At 45.4% G+C, this 17,355-nt stretch overlaps 1 protein-coding gene and 1 long non-coding RNA gene across 2 annotated transcripts; one reads left to right on the forward strand and one right to left on the reverse strand.

Annotated features, from left to right (window-relative positions):
* Nucleotides 1–1,454: 1,454 nt before the first annotated feature.
* On the reverse strand, nt 1,455–6,033 carry LOC123402092 (probable 3-ketoacyl-CoA synthase 20). Its single transcript, XM_045095965.1, has 2 exons — nt 5,107–6,033; nt 1,455–2,482 (listed from the first exon to the last, which is right to left on the reverse strand). Exons 1-2 carry the CDS (start codon nt 5,821–5,823, stop codon nt 1,679–1,681), a joined length of 1,521 nt encoding a protein of 506 aa, XP_044951900.1. The 5' UTR covers nt 5,824–6,033; the 3' UTR covers nt 1,455–1,678.
* Nucleotides 6,034–7,492: 1,459 nt separating this feature from the next.
* Nucleotides 7,493–9,113, forward strand: LOC123402093. The gene is made up of 4 exons (XR_006611236.1): nt 7,493–8,082; nt 8,158–8,436; nt 8,524–8,729; nt 8,815–9,113. It is a non-coding gene; the product is annotated as an uncharacterized LOC123402093 (long non-coding RNA).
* Nucleotides 9,114–17,355: the final 8,242 nt, after the last annotated feature.

Raw genomic sequence — 17,355 nt, forward strand, 5'->3', positions numbered from 1 at the left:
TCACTACAACTATGATTTCAATGGAACATATTGAACCAATCAGATTTTTCAGATTGTGGAACACTATTCCAATCAGATTGTGTTCCCTTCAACTAATCAAAATTGTTTCACTACAACTATTTGAAGCGAACCAACTATGATTCCAATGGAACATATTAAACACTAGTTGATTCTAATACGATTTTTCAGATTATGGAACACTATTAATCAGATTGTGTTCCCCTTCAACTAATCAAAATTGTTTCACTACAACTATTTGAAGGGAACCAACTATGATGCCAATGGAACATAGTAAACACTAGTTGATTCTAATACGATTTTTCAGATTATGGAACACTATTCCAATTAGATTGTGTTCCCCTTCAACTAATCAAAATTGTTTCACTACAACTATTTGAAGGGAACCAACTATGATTGAAACAAATAAACTTACAATGTCATTATCTTGGATCAAAGAAAGCCTCAAAACTTACCTCGCCCATTGGAAGATCAAGACATGGTGTGCGAAGCATAGTTGGATGACGGCAACACCGCGTTGATCGGCCGTGTACTCCAGATCAAGCCCCAAGAACTTCTCATGATCCATTGCGGCGTCAAGCCATCGTTCCTTCAACTGTTCAAGAAAAAACGGCATGTCCCTGCTCTCGTTCGTGTACACGACATCGAGCATGGTCGTGCCATGTGCGAGCACCTCTTCAAAGTGAGTTGGCATGGTGGAAGAAGAGAAGGGAAGAAGAGAGGAGAAGAACACAGAGCGAGAGCGAGAGAGAAGAAGAAACAGAGAAATGGCGACTCTGCTTCGGTTCGTGCTTTTCATCGCCCGAAACGATGCGGGATGCAAACCGTTTGGGCCTTTAGTCCCGGGTTGAGCCACCAACCGGAACTAAAGAGGTATACCAACGGTTGCCACCACTACGGCAGGCCACGTGTTAGGCCTTTAGTCCCGGGTTGAGCCACCAACCGGGACTAAAGGGGGATACGAACGGTTGCCACCACCACTGCCCACCGCGTAGCCCTTTAGTCCCGGTTTGGAACACGAACCGGGACTAAATGCTCCTTATGGGCCGGGACTAAAGCCTCGAGGGAAGCATTGAGAATTGGGGCGACGTGGCCGGGCCTTTAGTCCCGGCCCAGAGGCAGCCCGTTTTCCACTAGTGTGAATTGACCAACACTAATTAATTAATTACCTTGACGAAGAGGAAAACGAAAGAAATTAATGTTAATTTGCTGGTACTAATTAATATCATTGCATTCGATGAATTGACCACCACCGCATGTCGTGATGGTTAGTCTTAAGTCATTAAAAACATACACTCATACATCTCTTATTGGTTGATTCCTTTATTTATGTTAAAAAATAAGAAATAAGGTGAAAGTTAATGCACCGTACCTAAGAGTTTTAGGATTATTTGGTTTCGTAAGATGACTTATAAAAAAAAATGGAGTATTTGATCTCCACGGCAACACTAATTAATGCATGTAGATAAATCGATTGGGATTTGTTGCTAGTTCATTGAGATTTACGTACATGATAAAAAGAAGTTATTAATCAAAACATAGAGTAAAAACCCTCGACCGCCTAATTAAAATAAATTAAATAAGCCTGATGAGAATTGGTGATAATGCTGGACTGACGACGGAAAGCCAGAGGTAGCTAGCTAGCAAGCTAGAGCTAGAGCTAGATTATTGGGACTTGGTAAGAGGTCTCGTCGATGGGCACCACCTTGGGCACGTCGACGGGGAGCAGGTGGAGGTCCTGCATCCACGGGTTCTCGCCGGCGTCGTCGACGGTACGCAGCGCCCTCCAGACGGCGCTGTTGCATTTGAAGCCTGAGCCGAATGCGATCTGCCAGACGCGGTCTCCCTTCTTGATCCGGCGCTTGGCCTCGCAGTATGCGAGCTCGTACCAGAGGGAGCTGCTGGAGGTGTTGCCGAACCTGTAGAGCGTCATCCGGGAGGGCTCCATGTGCCAGGGGGTGAGCTTGAGGCTGTTCTCGAGCTCGTCGAGGACGCCCCTGCCGCCGGCGTGGATGCAGAAGTGGTCGAGCGCGAGCTTGAAGTCGGGGAGGTACGCCTTGACCTGGGCGCGGAAGACCTTCTTGAGCACGACGGTGGCGAGGAAGCGGAGCTGCTCGGACATGGGGAGGACGAGCGGGCCGAGCGTGGTGATGTTGGTCTTGAGGGCCTCGCCAGCGACCACCATGAGCTCCTTGGAGAGGGCGACCCCGACCTCGCCCACCTCGTCCTCCTCCTGGGTCACGCAGCCGTAGCTCTGGTCGTGCGCTCCCCGGTGGGTGCGCACCGTGTGGATGAGCTGGTACTTGGAGCGCGCCCGGTCGCCGGCCCGGTTGGTGAGGAGGATGGCGGCGCCGCCGACGCGGAAGAGCGTGTTGGTCACCAGCATGGGTCGGTTGTTGCCCATGTAGGCGTTGAGGGTGATGTTCTCCGTGCTCACCACCAGCGCGTACGTGTTCCGGTGTACCTGCGACACCACAGAAAACAATCATCAACGTTGGCACGTCAGTACACGTACTACGCTGCGCTGCATTAACTAGGGCCCAAACGTAGCTGCGCGCCATTAACAAGCTAGGGCCCCCGGTACACGCTGTGGATCTCTAGCCATGCAATGGACCATGATGCATGCACGGTCGTATTTATGGGCATGGGCTCTCGATTTGGTCCCTTTGCTGCGCCGATATGGTGGGCAGCCTGTCTCCTGATCGAGTTGCGTTTTCCCCTGGTTTCAAGTGTTTTCTTTTTCACATTTTATTAAATTTATGTAATATGCAACTATATGTTATGTTTATAATGAATCAAATAATATTGTTTTGGCATTGTGAATGCTGATACATTTATCAATAATTTTACGAAATTCATACATGTTTTGATTCTGGACAAAACTTATATACAATACAAGCAGAAAAACGGAGGAAGTACTAAAAGAAAAGTGGTGAGCGCCTAACCCGACGTTGGTCCACCGGCCACTGTATGGGACAGTAGTGAGCGATGGTCAATAAGTAAGCTGCCATAGGATTAAATTCTGGCATGTGGGTGCCTGAGCCTCAATATTTAAGATGGAGACATGCATGGCCTGTTCGCTGGCAGAAACACGTACACTACTATCTCTCAAGCACTTGTCTTGACTAGAGGAACCTCATAGTGTGGTAGCCAGCTGCCATATTTATTGATTCCTGTAGGAATTTAATCGGCGAAGCATATTTCACTAGAATCATTCGACGTTGATGTGCACTGCATCGTGTTTGTTATTTATTTAGATATACGTACCCCCAAGTAGAATCTCAGTTATGTAGAGTACGTGTTATTTATTTAGATATACCCCCAAGTAGAATCTCAGTTATGTAGAGTACGTGTTATTTATTTAGATATACCCCCAAGTAGAATCTCAGTTATGTAGAGTACGTGTTATTTATTTAGATATACCCCCAAGTAGAATCTCAGTTATGTAGAGTACGTGTTATTTATTTAGATATACCCCCAAGTAGAATCTCAGTTATGTAGAGTACGTGTTATTTATTTAGATATACCCCCAAGTAGAATCTCAGTTATGTAGAGTACGTGTTATTTATTTAGATATACCCCCAAGTAGAATCTCAGTTATGTAGAGTACGTGTTATTTATTTAGATATACCCCCAAGTAGAATCTCAGTTATGTAGAGTACGTGTTATTTATTTAGATATACCCCCAAGTAGAATCTCAGTTATGTAGAGTACGTTATGGCAGGAAAATAAACATATAGAGTAGTTCGCATGATATGTTCATCAATCTTACATTATGGCTTAAACCTTATATTTTGTGAAGATATGCATGATATGGGTTTGCGCCCATCTTATACTTAGCCATAAAAAATCTTACTCTTAGTACCAATAAAAATAAATAGTGTAGCGGGATAGTTTTTATAGGAGTAGTTTACAAAAGTACTCAATTAATGCACTCAGTTTTCTAAAAAATTGTGTTTACCAATCTATTACTAAATGTAATCATGCATACGTGACCAACAAATAACCGAACAAATTTACATGCATTGATGAGTTTTCTCTTAGTCCGTAGCTATATGCATCTTAAAATCTGAAAATGTGATGGCAGCAATGAAACCGAGACTTAGGATGTCCCTAATAGAAGTACTCCCTCCGTCCCAAAAAAATTATGTCAACTTTGTACTAGCCTTAGTACAAATTTGTATTAAGCTTAAGGGCATCTCCAATGGTCGTATGATCATCGTTGGTAAAATTGCCACATAGATGATTTTGATGACATGGCACATAATAAAAGAAGAGAGAGAATGAAACCGTATGAACTTGAAGCAACGGTTCATGCACAAGCTCCGAGGCAAACATGGTTATTTCTTCAACATTTAATGGACCCACTTAGTTATTTTACATACGGTTAACATACACTCTATTGAAGAGCTTGTATGATGTGCGTTGGTTGATGATGTGGATACTTATACCAACGATTGAACATACGGACTGTTGGAGATGCTCTAAGACACTTATTTTGGGACGGAGGGAGTATGTAGTATCATGCATGTCAACTAGCCAATTTCGATGATGTGGCATAAAATTAAATGAAGAAAGAGAGGATTAAGTGTCATGTCATGATACCGTATCATATTAAATGTTGTGGTACTATGTGTCTTGCATGACAATAAATAAACCACTCTATGATACTAACATATGATAAATACTATGCATTACGGTTATGGTATCATACACTAGTATCATATGCATGATAGTAGTATATGATATTACCCATTACACCAGCCTTATATAAAACCAAAAAACTAAAATTTCGAGATAAACTTTATAAACAAAAAGGGCGATTATTAGAGGATTGCTAATCTAGTGCCATAGTTGGTGACACAAGAAAGATCGATGTGCTTATTTATTCCATCCGCATATGATCTGAAGTGAACGACATGCATGCATGCATACGGGGGCCGGCCAAGAGGACCAGCCATTGGCGATGCATGCACCACCAATGCACTCGCTATACGCATTCATACCTATACCTAATTAAGACAGGCGGTGTCGGTGAGTCAGTGAGCGTGCATGTGCTCGCGCACGTACACCACCGTATGTACGTACCTGGAGCAGTCGCTTGGCGAGGTCGATGGCGATGATGCCGGCGCTGCACCCCATGCCGCTGAGGTTGTGCGTCACCACGTCGTCGCGGAACCTGTAGCGGTTGACGATGAGCGACGTGAAGGACGGCGTCGGGCTGAGCAGGCTGGAGTTGAAGATGAGCACCCCCACGTCGCCGGCCGCCACGCCGGACTTGCGGAGGACCTCGTCGACGACCCCGAAGATGACGGCGTGGGACTCCTCCATGGCCGTCCGGTCGCACATGTCCACGGGCAGCCGGATGAGCGACATGGGGAAGTGCGTGGCCTCGCCGAGGCCGGACCGCTCCAGCATCCGCTTCTGGAACGCCATGCTCTGCTCGCTGAACCGCCCGCACCGCTGGAAGTGGACGATGGTCTTGGCGCGCGACGCCTCCAGCTCCGCCGGCGGCTTGTACCCGGCCAGGTCCACCAGGTAGACCGGCTGCGGCCGCGACGACGCGTACGTGTACGCCGCCAGCGCCGCCGCCCAGCACGCCATGGCCAGCGCCGGCGCGTTCACGGTGGCCCACAGCCACAGGGCGCGCGCCTTGTCCGGCGTGAGCGTCGACAGCTGCGGCGCCACCACGGCGAGCAGCGTGACCGCGAGGAGGTGCGGGATGTGGCCCACGAGACGGTGGTACATGAGGCCGGCGTGGTCCATCGTCGCCTGCTTCACCGTCCTCAGCAGCTGCCGATCCATGGTAGTGATGGCGCGCGGCCTCTATCTCTAGCTCTCTCCCCACTCACTCTTGTTGACCTTGGAGAACCGTGAATGGAGTGCGAGCAGTAGGCGTGGATTTATAGGGTTGGGGGAGGCCTTAATTAATGGAGAGCAATGGCAGGTGGCTGATGAGGAGGCCAGCTACACATGCATCAAGTAATAAGTGATTCTTTCTCCGTTTTCCCACGGTTTCTTTCAAGTGTGTTCTTCTCCGCTAGTACTAGTATGTTTATCTCAGCAGCACTGCCCACTGTATTGTATGTGCAGGCAGCACATGGACTTGATCTTTGTAGTATCACGGAGCAGTGAGCAGTGGTCAAAAGTAAGCTGCCGTAGGATTAAATTCTGCAACGTGCTTGCCTGAACCTCAATAGAGTATTTAAGATTGGCACGGAGGCTGTTCCCTTGCAGAAACACGGAGGAGGTCCTACTCAGTGAAGCACTTGTGTAGACTAGAGCAATTTCATTGTATGTGGCGGACAATTTTTTGGTTTTGATCTAAAAACCTAACAAAATCCAGATCTGACCTAAGTTTAAAAAATAAAATCCAATCTAACTTGTTTAGGTGACGCCAACATCCCTGACGTCTGGGTTGCACGGGAGACATCAGGGACAATGACGTTTGGCTCGGGCCCGCTCGATCCTCCCTCCCTCCGTTGGCCGGTTGACGTGCCAAAGGACCAGACGCCAGAGAGACCCTGGCGCCTGATCACCAGACCCAGACGCCGCACACCCTGGCGTATGGCTCGGGTAACTTCCGCAGCGCTCGGGCCCGCCCCACCCGACCATATTCTCCCTCCTTCTCCACCAGAACTCATCTCTCGCCCCCCCCCCTCTTCCCCTCACCCCTCCCCCCTGATCTACTCCCTCCTCCACCAAAATTCATATATCCGATCTCCCAAGCTTTCTTGAGGTAATCTCCCCCAATCCTTTCAAAAAAATTAACATCTTATTTTGAGAGTATTTTGAATATTAGGTTATGTTAGATTAGATGATTTTGTCTTAGTATTAGGGTTTGTTTTGTAGTTGTTAGATGATATAGTTGTGTAGTTGATAGATGATAAAAAAATTTTTGTGGTTCAATATGTTAGGCAGATTTTATTTTGGCTTTTGGGTCATTTTATTTTTTGTGTAGTTCAATATTTTAGATGATATGGTTGTGTAGTTGTTAGATGATAGTTTTTCGTGTAGTTCAGTATTTTAGGCAGATTTTATTTTGGCCTTTGAGTCATTTTATTTTTTGTGTAGTTCGATATGTTAGATGATATAGTTGTGTAATTGTAGATTTTGACAGATATAGATAGACATATTGTTGGATTTTTTTTAATATGTTGGATGATGATATAGATGGACGTATTGTTGACATTTTTTTAATATGTTGGATGATGATATAGATGAACATATTGTTGGCATTTTATTTTTTTGCAAAAGAGATGATGAAATTTGATGTATGTTATGTTTTGGTAGGATGGTGGATGATGATAGCCCTTGGTATGACGGGTTAATCAAGAGTTCGATAGAGAGCACCGTGCTCGTGTCATTGAGAATCGTAAGATAAGAAGACTTAATCAAAGACTTTCAATTATTCGTGTTTTGTGTGTTTCTCGTACTGATATGAAGCTCACATTCTTTGCAGCATGTAGTAGCTATGCGCATGAAGGGTCATGGTGCGAATGACTTTCCGTACGACGTGCGATACGAGCCGTACATTGCAAGATTGGGTCTTCTCCCCTTTGTATTGCAATTCAGGCGAGCCCCACCACCGATGAACCATGCAGCGCTCACCGCACTTACGGATCGTTGGAGGCCCGAGACACACTCTTTCCACCTTGCTTGTGGGGAGATGACGATGACCCTAGAGGACATGGCCATGATAAGCGACCTTCCTATCAACGGCTTAGCTGTTACGGGTCATGTTAGTGCCGTTAACTGTCGAGCTCGGTTTGGTGATTTAATTGGTGTTCAGCCCCCTCTTCCTTTGTCAGGCAAGGCTGGTAGCTCTAAAGTGAAGCATTCCCGGCTAAAAGAAGTCACATGAGCAAACAACCTGTGCCCTGCGGATGCCGATGAGATGGTTGTGCAGCAGTATGCTCGGGTCTATCTTTGGTACGTACTAACCAAAGTGCTCTTCACAGACGCAACTGGGAACTCATCCCTCTGGATGTATTTGGAGCTACTCACGGAGTGGATACTCAGTATAGCTGGGGTTCAGCAGCACTAGCATACTTGTATCGTCAGGTAAGAACTATTTCGAGACATTTATCTTTCATTTGCCATGCTTCACATATTGCTAACATGTATGTTTAATTGCAGTTGGATCGGGCGTCAACGAGGACAGAAGACACATCTTCATTGTGCAGGTTTGTGTGAAGCCTCTCTGTATGGATGTCGGAGCGGTTGTCGGTTGGACGGCCCGTGATAAAAAAAACGATAATCCAAACCCCCAAACCTCATGAAGGGCTTCATGATCAAGATCCATATCGCCGCCCCACAATTGTCTATTGTTGGGATCAGGTGTCTATTTACACCGGAAGCTCTCATGTGCGATACAAGTGTTATGTTAACGAGCTGGACACCTTAACTACTGAGGAGGTACAAACATTTCAACTCCTCCTATTGTAGGTTTTCTGGCGGCCTTATGAGAATGTGTACCTAATATCTCAGCTCACCCTAGTGTAGGTTTTTTGATGGCCTTATGAGAATGATTATGATTTCAACCTCAACGAGATGTGCACGCGTGATAATCTTCTTTGGCGGGCGAGGTGTCCAATGATATTCTTTTACACTGTCGAGTGGCACTTTGTAGACCGTGTTGCGAGGCAATTTGGAAAACTACAAGGTATTCCAATTGAGGAGAGCAAGGAGACAATCACAAAGCTACATAGGTGAGCAAAAATGCCTATGAGGTTTGTACTCTAGCATTGTGAAAGTCTACGTTTGCTAATACTTTAAAACGTCGAACGTTTGTAGGTTCAGTCGAAGGAACAATTAGGATATATCGGATTGGGCGAACAAACACAATCAATAGATAGCAATGTGGAATCAGGGAGAGACGTTAGTGGAGTTAGAGAATAGACCCCGCAATGACTCAACATACCAAAAATAGCTTGTGTGGTATGGGCACCGTTACCGGTTGAAGCTTAAGCCCGGTTGGACTCAAGTGGAGTGGTCCGAGTTGGTGTCGGAAGACCCATCAGCTGCAGAAGGTTATCATTCCTTCAACATGGATGTGCGAGAGACCGTAGGGAGTCAAGTTGACTACGCACCCATGCATGACGAATTGGTAATTGAATTAACCTGAACTAACTTGCATTACCTTGTCTTTTTAAAATATTAATGTTTGTTGTGTAAATGAATTGCACGAGAGAGAGTTCCTTTTGTGTGTGAACAATGTCAATGTAGCACTAAGTCATCCCCAGGAGGTGCATTATCTAAGAGAGCTCTCCGGACCACGGTGGAGATATAACCATGTTTACAAATGCTTGTCTTAATGGATTAGTTATTTGCGTCTAACACAGTGTGTTGTGTTGTCGCAAAAGTTTAATACAAGGTTCCACAAGTGTGCAGCTATGCTTTCTTGCCACGGTGCTCAGTCCGTGGACGTGTTTACATCTCATACTAGTCGCTCCTCCAGAGCTAGTGTGACAGCCCGAGACCGACGTTTCACAAGATTCCCCTTTATTTTCGTTTCCGTCGTGTGATTATTTTTATTTGTTGCATCATCATGTAGTTTGCATCATCGCATCATGCATGGCATCTTGCATCGTCTGTCGCGTGTGGTGCTTCGAGTGATCACCGAGTCGTAGAGCGATAGTAGCTCCCCCTCCTCTCCCCTCTTATCTCGTTTTTGTAGTTTTCCTAAAGTCTTCGTTTAAAACCCATATTTAAAAGGTTCGTCTTCTTTTTAAAAAATCATTTTATTAAATGCGGGGGCAACCCTTGGGTTTGCTTCATTTTTTTCCTTTTGTTATTTTTAAAAAAACTAGAGACTCTTTTATTTAAAAAGAAGGGGTTTGTTTATTATCTAAACAGAAAGGGTATTATTTTAATTCTTTAAAAAAAAGGTTTCATTTTTATTTCTTTTAAAATGCCCAAAACTATTTCTTATAGTGGGGTACGTTTTAAAGTAGTTAAAAGACATTTTCTTTATTTTAATTTTTTTCCGTTAAAAACCTTTTCTTGTGAGTTTCTGTTTTTCTTGAAAAAAAAGGAAAAGAAAACCAAATAGGGGGAGGGAGCACGCCTAGCCGAGCTGGCCCAGGCCCAGCTCCCCCTGCCCTACCGAGACCCCCTTCTCCCTGTGTGTCTCCATCCTCCCAGCCCCGATTCCTCCATGGATCCCTCCTAGCGCCGTCACCCCCGGTCCCCTCTCCCTCGTCCCTCGTCCCTCTCCTCTCCTCTGCCCCGAACCCTCTTCCTCCCTATGCCAGCGCTGCAAGCCCCGCCTCCTCGCTGCTCGTCGCACAGCCTCGCCGCTAGCCCCGAGCCGCGCAGCACTCCCCGTCGCCCGTGCCCGCGGTTCCCCGAGGTGCTCGCCCCGTCGCCGATCCTCCCTCGGCTCGTCGTCCCCCCGCACTGCGCCGCCGTTCCCCGCGGGCCGCTTCGCGCCCCCAGCTCCCCGTGCCCAGCGCGCTGCCCAGCCCGAAGCCCCGCGTGCCCGACCTCGCCATGGCATCAGCTCGCCTCCCCTCGACCCGGTGCGTCGCCCGCCAAGGTTCCCCACGCGCTCGCCTCCATGCCCGAGCTGATCGTCGCCGCTCCTCCCTCGCAGTGCCGCCGGTGCGTGCCCCTCCTGCCGCCGTCACCGTGCCGCTGGCCTTTGCCGTTGCCTGCTAGCCGAGGCTGATGCTGCCGATGTAGTTGTTGCCTTGCTGCTGCCTGAGTTGCTGCGATGCTGGCTGCTGCTTGGGTTGCTAGTGCCTGTAATCGATTTGTTGTATATGTTGATGTGCTGCTGTAGCTACTAGCGAAGCTGCTGCTAGCTTGCCTGTTGCGCTGCGGTAGCTGTAGCCCGATGCTATGTTGTCATGTGCTGCTGCCTCAATGCTAGGCTTGCTGCTAGTTATGCTGCTGCTAGGCTAGGTTGCTGCCTGCTTGCTGCTTAGTTCATGCTAGCTTGCTCTTGCTGGCCGTTGCTTAGATGCTGTTACTAGCTCGTGTTAGGGGCTTGTCTGTGTGCCTAAAGCTGTTGCCTGTCGTTGTTGCTGCTGTGTTGCCGCTGTCGCTGATGCCTTCCTGTGCAGTTGTTGTTGTGTCACGTTCCGTCGTCGCGTGCACGATCACCACCTTCGTGGGTCTTCGACGAGCTCGCCGAGTACCACGACGCCCTCGACGACCCCCAGAAACGAGTTCGTCTTCCTCGACGTCGCCGAAGACCCGTGTTCGACTACTGAGGTGAAGACCGTAACCGTCGCCGAAGACCGTGTACCACTACTTCAACTACCGGCGCGTGCACGACTACTTCCACGACTTCCATGACGACCGTTGGTCCGCTACCACCCGAACCCCTCCGATATGCACGCTTCGAAGGTATAATGTTGAGACGTTGTCGTGACCGTGTGTAGGGTTGTATGAGTTGTATCGTTTGTTGCACCGTATGTTGCCCGTTGCACGTTGTCCTCTTATGTTCTGCCCGACACATGGGAACCCGAGATACGGGATCACCCCGTCTTATTTACCGGTCCCGCACACGCTTCCAAATCGTGGCACCGATATCTCATTGAGTATCGGGATAGGAACGTTGCCGTGGCATCGTTTCCGTCGTGCCACCATGGTCCCCTCTCGCTCGCCGTGGCGACACCTGTTTCTTTCCCTTCTTGCCCGTGTTATGAACTCGCATGCATGACGCATTCATGGCATGTACATATTGTGTTGCATGCCTCTTGTGCCGTAGCTCCACTCTTTGCCCCGCGTGTTAACCGTCTAGGATGCCGTGTAGGACCATCGCTTCACCCTTGCCATGAAAACAACATTTAATATTGCGGGTTAAATAATCAGAGTGAATTAAATAATTAATCGTGGAGTTTCGTCGATATGCAACCCGTTGCATATCGAACTTCACTTAATGTGTAGAGTTTGCTTGAGGTGAATTGCCATGCCATCCCTTGCATCGTTGAACTGATCATGCATCATATTAGGTTGTGCATCATGCTGTGCATTGTATGGTGAATATTTGTGTTGATGTTTGTTTCCGGTAGCTCCGTTCCGATAGACTTCCGCAAGCGTGTCGGAATGTGAGGACCCGTTCGACTACGTTGGTTCGCCGACTTCATGGAGTCATTCTTCTTCCAAGCGGGATCTCAGGCAAGATGACCATTTCCCCAGATACCATTACTATCATTGCCATGCTAGTTTTATCACTTCTATCGATTATGTCTCGTTGCCTACCACCTGTTAAATATCAGCCTCTCAACAATGCCATGTTAACCTCAACCTGTTCAACCTAGCAAACCACTGATTGGCTATGTTACTGCTTGCTTAACCTTGTTGTTAGCGTTGCTAGTTGCAGGTGCAGATGCTTCCATGCGAAAGTATGGGTTCCTTGTCATATCACCATATATTAATGCTATTTAATTTAATGCACCTATATACTTGGTAAAAGGAGGAAGGCTCTGCCTTTCTAGCCTGGTGTTTTGTTCCACCTTTGCCCCCTTAGTTTTCGGTTACCGGTGTTATGTTCCATAGTTGAGCGCTCCTAACACGATCGGGGTTCTAATGGGGACCCCCTTGATAATTCGTTTTAGATTAAAGCTAGTCTGGAAAGGCCCAACTTTGGTACTACATTTGCCTAATAACTAATGAACTGCATAGGGAGTAATTAACCCGAGGAATTTAATCAACCCCCGGGCCAGTGCTCCTCATGAGTGTTGGTCCAAATTGGCAGACTACAAGGCCACCGCGGGGCAAACCGAGGTTGGGTTCTCCTAGTGTGACCCATCCGTCGTGTCCTGAGAACGAGGTACGCGACTCCTATCGGGATCGTCGACACGTCGGGCGGCCTTGCTGGATTAGTTTTACCTTTGACGAAATATCTTGTGCATCGGGATTCCGGTGATGCTTTGGGTAATCTCAGAGTTGAGGTTTTCCACTAGGGAATCCGACGAGATCGTGAGCTTCGTGATTGAGGATTTCTATGCGGCTTGTGGTAATTTGTGATGGACTAGTTGGAGCACCCTTGCAGGGTTAAACCTTTCGGAAAGCCGTGCCCACGGTTATGTGGCAACGTGGAAACTTTGTTTAACACTGGTTCTAGATAACTTGAAGTTAACTTAATTAAAATATGGCAACTGTGTGCGTAACCGTGAATGTCTCTTTCGTGAGTTCGTTCTCCGATCGAGGACACGGTGAGGTTATGTCTGACGTAGGTAGGTGGTCAGGATCATTCATTTGATCATCAGTAGTTCACGTCCGTTATGCGTAGATCTTCCCCCTCTTATTTCTTGTACTCGTAAGTTAGCCACCAAATAAATACTTAGCCGCTGCTGCAACCTCACCACTTAACCATACCTTACCCATTAAGCTTTGCTAGTCTTGATACCTTTGGAAATGAGATTGCTGAGTCCCTTGTGGCTCACAGATTACTACAACACCAGTTGCAGGTACACGTAAAGGTTATTTGATGCGAGCACGTTGATTGTACATTTGGAGTTGATTCTTCTTCTTCTTCTTCATCGATCTAGGATGGGTTCCAGGCCGGCAGCCTGGGATAGCAAGGATGTACGTCGTTCTTATTTTTTCTCGTTTGTTTTCGTCCGTAGTCGGACCCTGCTCTTACTCTTGATGATTATGTAATGTACTGATGTGACTCTAATGTATATTGTAGCGAGTGTAAGCCAACTCTGTATATATATCTCTTCTTTTCAGTACATGTACTTGTAACAATATCCATTATTGCGACACGACGAGATGCGCTTCTATCCCTGTCGAGGCCTTCGTGCCAAATTGAGGATAAGGTCGCATCTTGGGCGTGACAAGTTGGTATCAGAGCAAGGACCGACCTAGGAGCCCCCTTGATTGATCGAACTTGGCCGAGTCGAGTCTAGTGAAAAACTGCTTTGAGTCTAGTTATATATCGGAGAGTGGGATTCTTTTTTCTCCTCTTCTATGCTCTAGTGAGGAATCTTGACGTAATAATTTATTCTACTCCTCTTCCCATTCAAAAAAAAATTAGGATCACGCGGATATTTTTGGAATCTATATGATGCTGATGTGACGGAGTTCTGTCTTGGTGCCTCCTATCTGCTTTAAGTTTCAGGGGAGTTGAGCTCCAGGGCATTCTTGAGCACATCGTTATCATTCAGATTTCTTAGTATCTAAGAACGAAGAATGTTCGTAATTGCTTCAATACTAGTAGTGGCGAGATAACCCCGATGTCCCCAGTACTGGTGCAGATTGTTCGGGAGTACTGCCATACTTTGTATCGTTGTGATCACAAGGGTATGTTGTAGATGAAGGTCCGAGATTCTGGTTGTGTGTTGACGGATGTGATACAGGTGACGGTTTAGTATAGGAGTTGCGTGATATTACTCCTTGTATCCGTGTACCAGATTGCATGACCAGAAATTTCGGAAATTCATAGGTGGGAATTCAAGTAGTTGCTTATAGGACAATCTTGCAACAAATACATGATGTTAGGTTGGTGTTCGACATCTAGTGGATTCGTTTGTTCACGGTCGACTTACAGCGGTACACGTTGTGTCTTAAAGAGTCCTTGTAGCTTGCTACAACTCGGGGACGCTTTGTATGTCAGGTGCACTGCCTTGCACTTGATGGCTACTGTAAAATCGAGCCCGTGCGATCCTGTCCACGAAAATATCGAACGAAATCTTTCTCATGAGTTTGTTCTGGCTTGTTTCATAAGCCTCACCCTTTGTTTTGTTGAATATGGTAATTCAAGTTGCTTCGATGTCAAGTGGTGATTTCAGATCTTTCCTAAGAGGTGTTCTCATATTTTTATGAGAGTACTAATTCTTTTGCTCAATCAATTGTCTTATCATTTTTGTCAACTGGAGTCATCATGTTAATTCTTTTCCAACCGGTGTGCTTCTCTTCAGTGAATTCAATCCTCTCCAATTTTGCAAGATCAATCTCTCATTTCTTTCCGAAGTTTGTCTCATCCGTCCCAAGTTGTCTTTGTTTTTCCCCGCCCTCCCACCCTTTTCTTTAGTGATTCAATTTTCATCCAAGAGTTTTCTTTTCATTGTGCTTCCGCTGTGTGTTCTTTTCTCTCTTACCCGGTGATTCGTTGTGAAGATTCTCAGGAGCGTCATGTTCATCTTTATTCATTCTTGTCATCCATACCGGTGAATTTAATTCAGTTGTCCGTGTTCATCATATCCTTTTCATCCTTATAATTTTTCCCATGTTGGAAATTCTTATCACTCTTCTTGTTATTCATTCCTCTCTTTTCTATCCGAAGCGTTGAAGTTACCTCAGAATTTTCTTGCTTTCAATTCTTTAATTATTTCGAGGTGCTATCCTCATCAAGTTTTCATTTCTACCGGTGCAATATCCCTCTTGCTAGCAATATTTTCAACGGTGATTTCTTTGAGTGGGCCCATAACCCACAGGTTTTTCCGAGGATCTTATCTGGCTCTTTTAATCTTTTTTCGAAGATCATTAATTCTTTTCAACTATGACGTAAGTATGATTTTCATCAGTCATATTCCTTCTTCAAGATCAATTTTATTTAATTCTCATAGTTGGCTCAACCTTTCATTCTTCTTTATTCCGGAGTGTCTCATTATCCTTGGTGCTGTTTCTCGTCATCATTCTCAGCTTGTAATTCAAAGGGGTGTTTCTCTCAATCCTGGTTCATTCTTGTGGAGATTATCATTTCATCTTGGTGGCATTATCTTATTTGTTCCAATCATGAGTAATCCCTTTCTTTCTATCCAGTGCTTCTCTGAGTTGTTTTTATTTCTCGTTCCTCCGAAGGCCATCATTTTAGAAGATTCTTCGTTCTCAGCTTTCAGCTTTCGTCCTTAATTCTTCTCAATTGTGTCTCTTCGTTCGTCTCTCGTTTTTCTAGTGGCTTGTTCAAGTTTTTTCTCTCAGGTGGCTCATGATCTCTTCATTCTCATGTGTTTCCATGCATTCTTGGAATTCCCATTCAGTTGTGAATTCTTACCGGTGCTTCCTTCATTTTTGCCTTAAGTGGTGCTTATCTCTCTATCTCTTCAAAATTCTTTCAAGAGGAATAAGTGGTATGCTAAATCCGTTGCTTGTCATCAATTTAACTTGATGAAGGATAAGCATAACATAATTCTTATTCTCGTTCATAGTAATCTGAATTCTTCTTCCGGAGTAGCTCATGATATCAATTCCTTTTCTCACGTGTTCTTATCTTCTTTTTTTCGGAGTTCCAAGTTTTCTCAAGAATCTCTTTATGAGGCATCATCTAAATCCTGGCAAGGTCATAATATTATTCTTTTCTACCTTCATATCTTTGCATCGTTCATTCGTATACGGTGGTCCTTCATGGTGGTTCATCAAGGTTTCAATTCATTCTCAAGTGTTCTTCAAGATTCTTGTTAGAGAACCTCTAGTATCCTTTCTCTTGCATTTATATGTGCAATTGTTCTTCCTTTATCCTTTGAGGTGGTATTATAGCATTCTTGTTAGTGTAGGAGTCTCGAAGAGATTTTCTTTCAAGAATGAGATAATTAAATCCACCAATTCTATGATCATGAGATATTTTCAACCCATGATTTCTTCATTGAGCTATCTTGGTTTCGATTTCACCTAAAGCTTTTCCTATGGATTGTTGCTATCACGGTGCTTGTCATTAATCCAAGTTCTGAATGTATCCTCTTGGTGTAAGTAATTGTCCATATCTTGTTTCTCCCAATCAATCCTTGTTTCTGTTGGTGGCTGGTTGTCACTTCATCAATTTGAAAAGGTTTCCATAAGCCCACTACTATCTTGTTCTTTCGTTGTTATTTTCCAACAACTACATTCATTTCTTATCGCAAGGGTGCTTGTCAAGTTCATTTGCAATATAGTTGTCATTCTCTCTTCATTCTCTTCTTCCGTATGAGCTAGTTCCTATTCTATTGTTCCAGAGGCATTGTGATGTTGCTCTTTTGGGTTTATTATGTTGTTCTATCAAGATCGTGGTGTTCCCTTGTTCTATTTACTTGTTTGTTGTGAATATTGTCTAATTCTCTTTTCTTATCAAATTTTTTGTCCCATTTTCCTACCGAAGTGCTGCCGAAATTTTCCGTGAATTCTTGCTTCTTCTCATATCATTCCTCATCGCTTTGCTACCTTCAAGGATCGTTGGTTTCACTCGTTTGTCTAAGAAGCGACTAAGTTTTTACCTCGTGTTCTTTCTCACCCTCTCCCCCCTTTCATTCTTGGATCTCGGGTCGAGATCCTCTTGTAGTGTAGGAGAGTTGTGACAGCCCAAGACCGACTTTCCAGAAGATTCCCCTTTATTTCCGTTTCCGTCGTGTGATTATTTTTATTTGTTGCATCATCAAGTAGTTTGCATCATCGCATCATGCATGG

This window comes from Hordeum vulgare, chromosome 6H (genome assembly GCF_904849725.1).
Source record: "Hordeum vulgare subsp. vulgare chromosome 6H, MorexV3_pseudomolecules_assembly, whole genome shotgun sequence".
In the NCBI taxonomy this organism is placed as follows: domain Eukaryota; kingdom Viridiplantae; phylum Streptophyta; class Magnoliopsida; order Poales; family Poaceae; genus Hordeum; species Hordeum vulgare.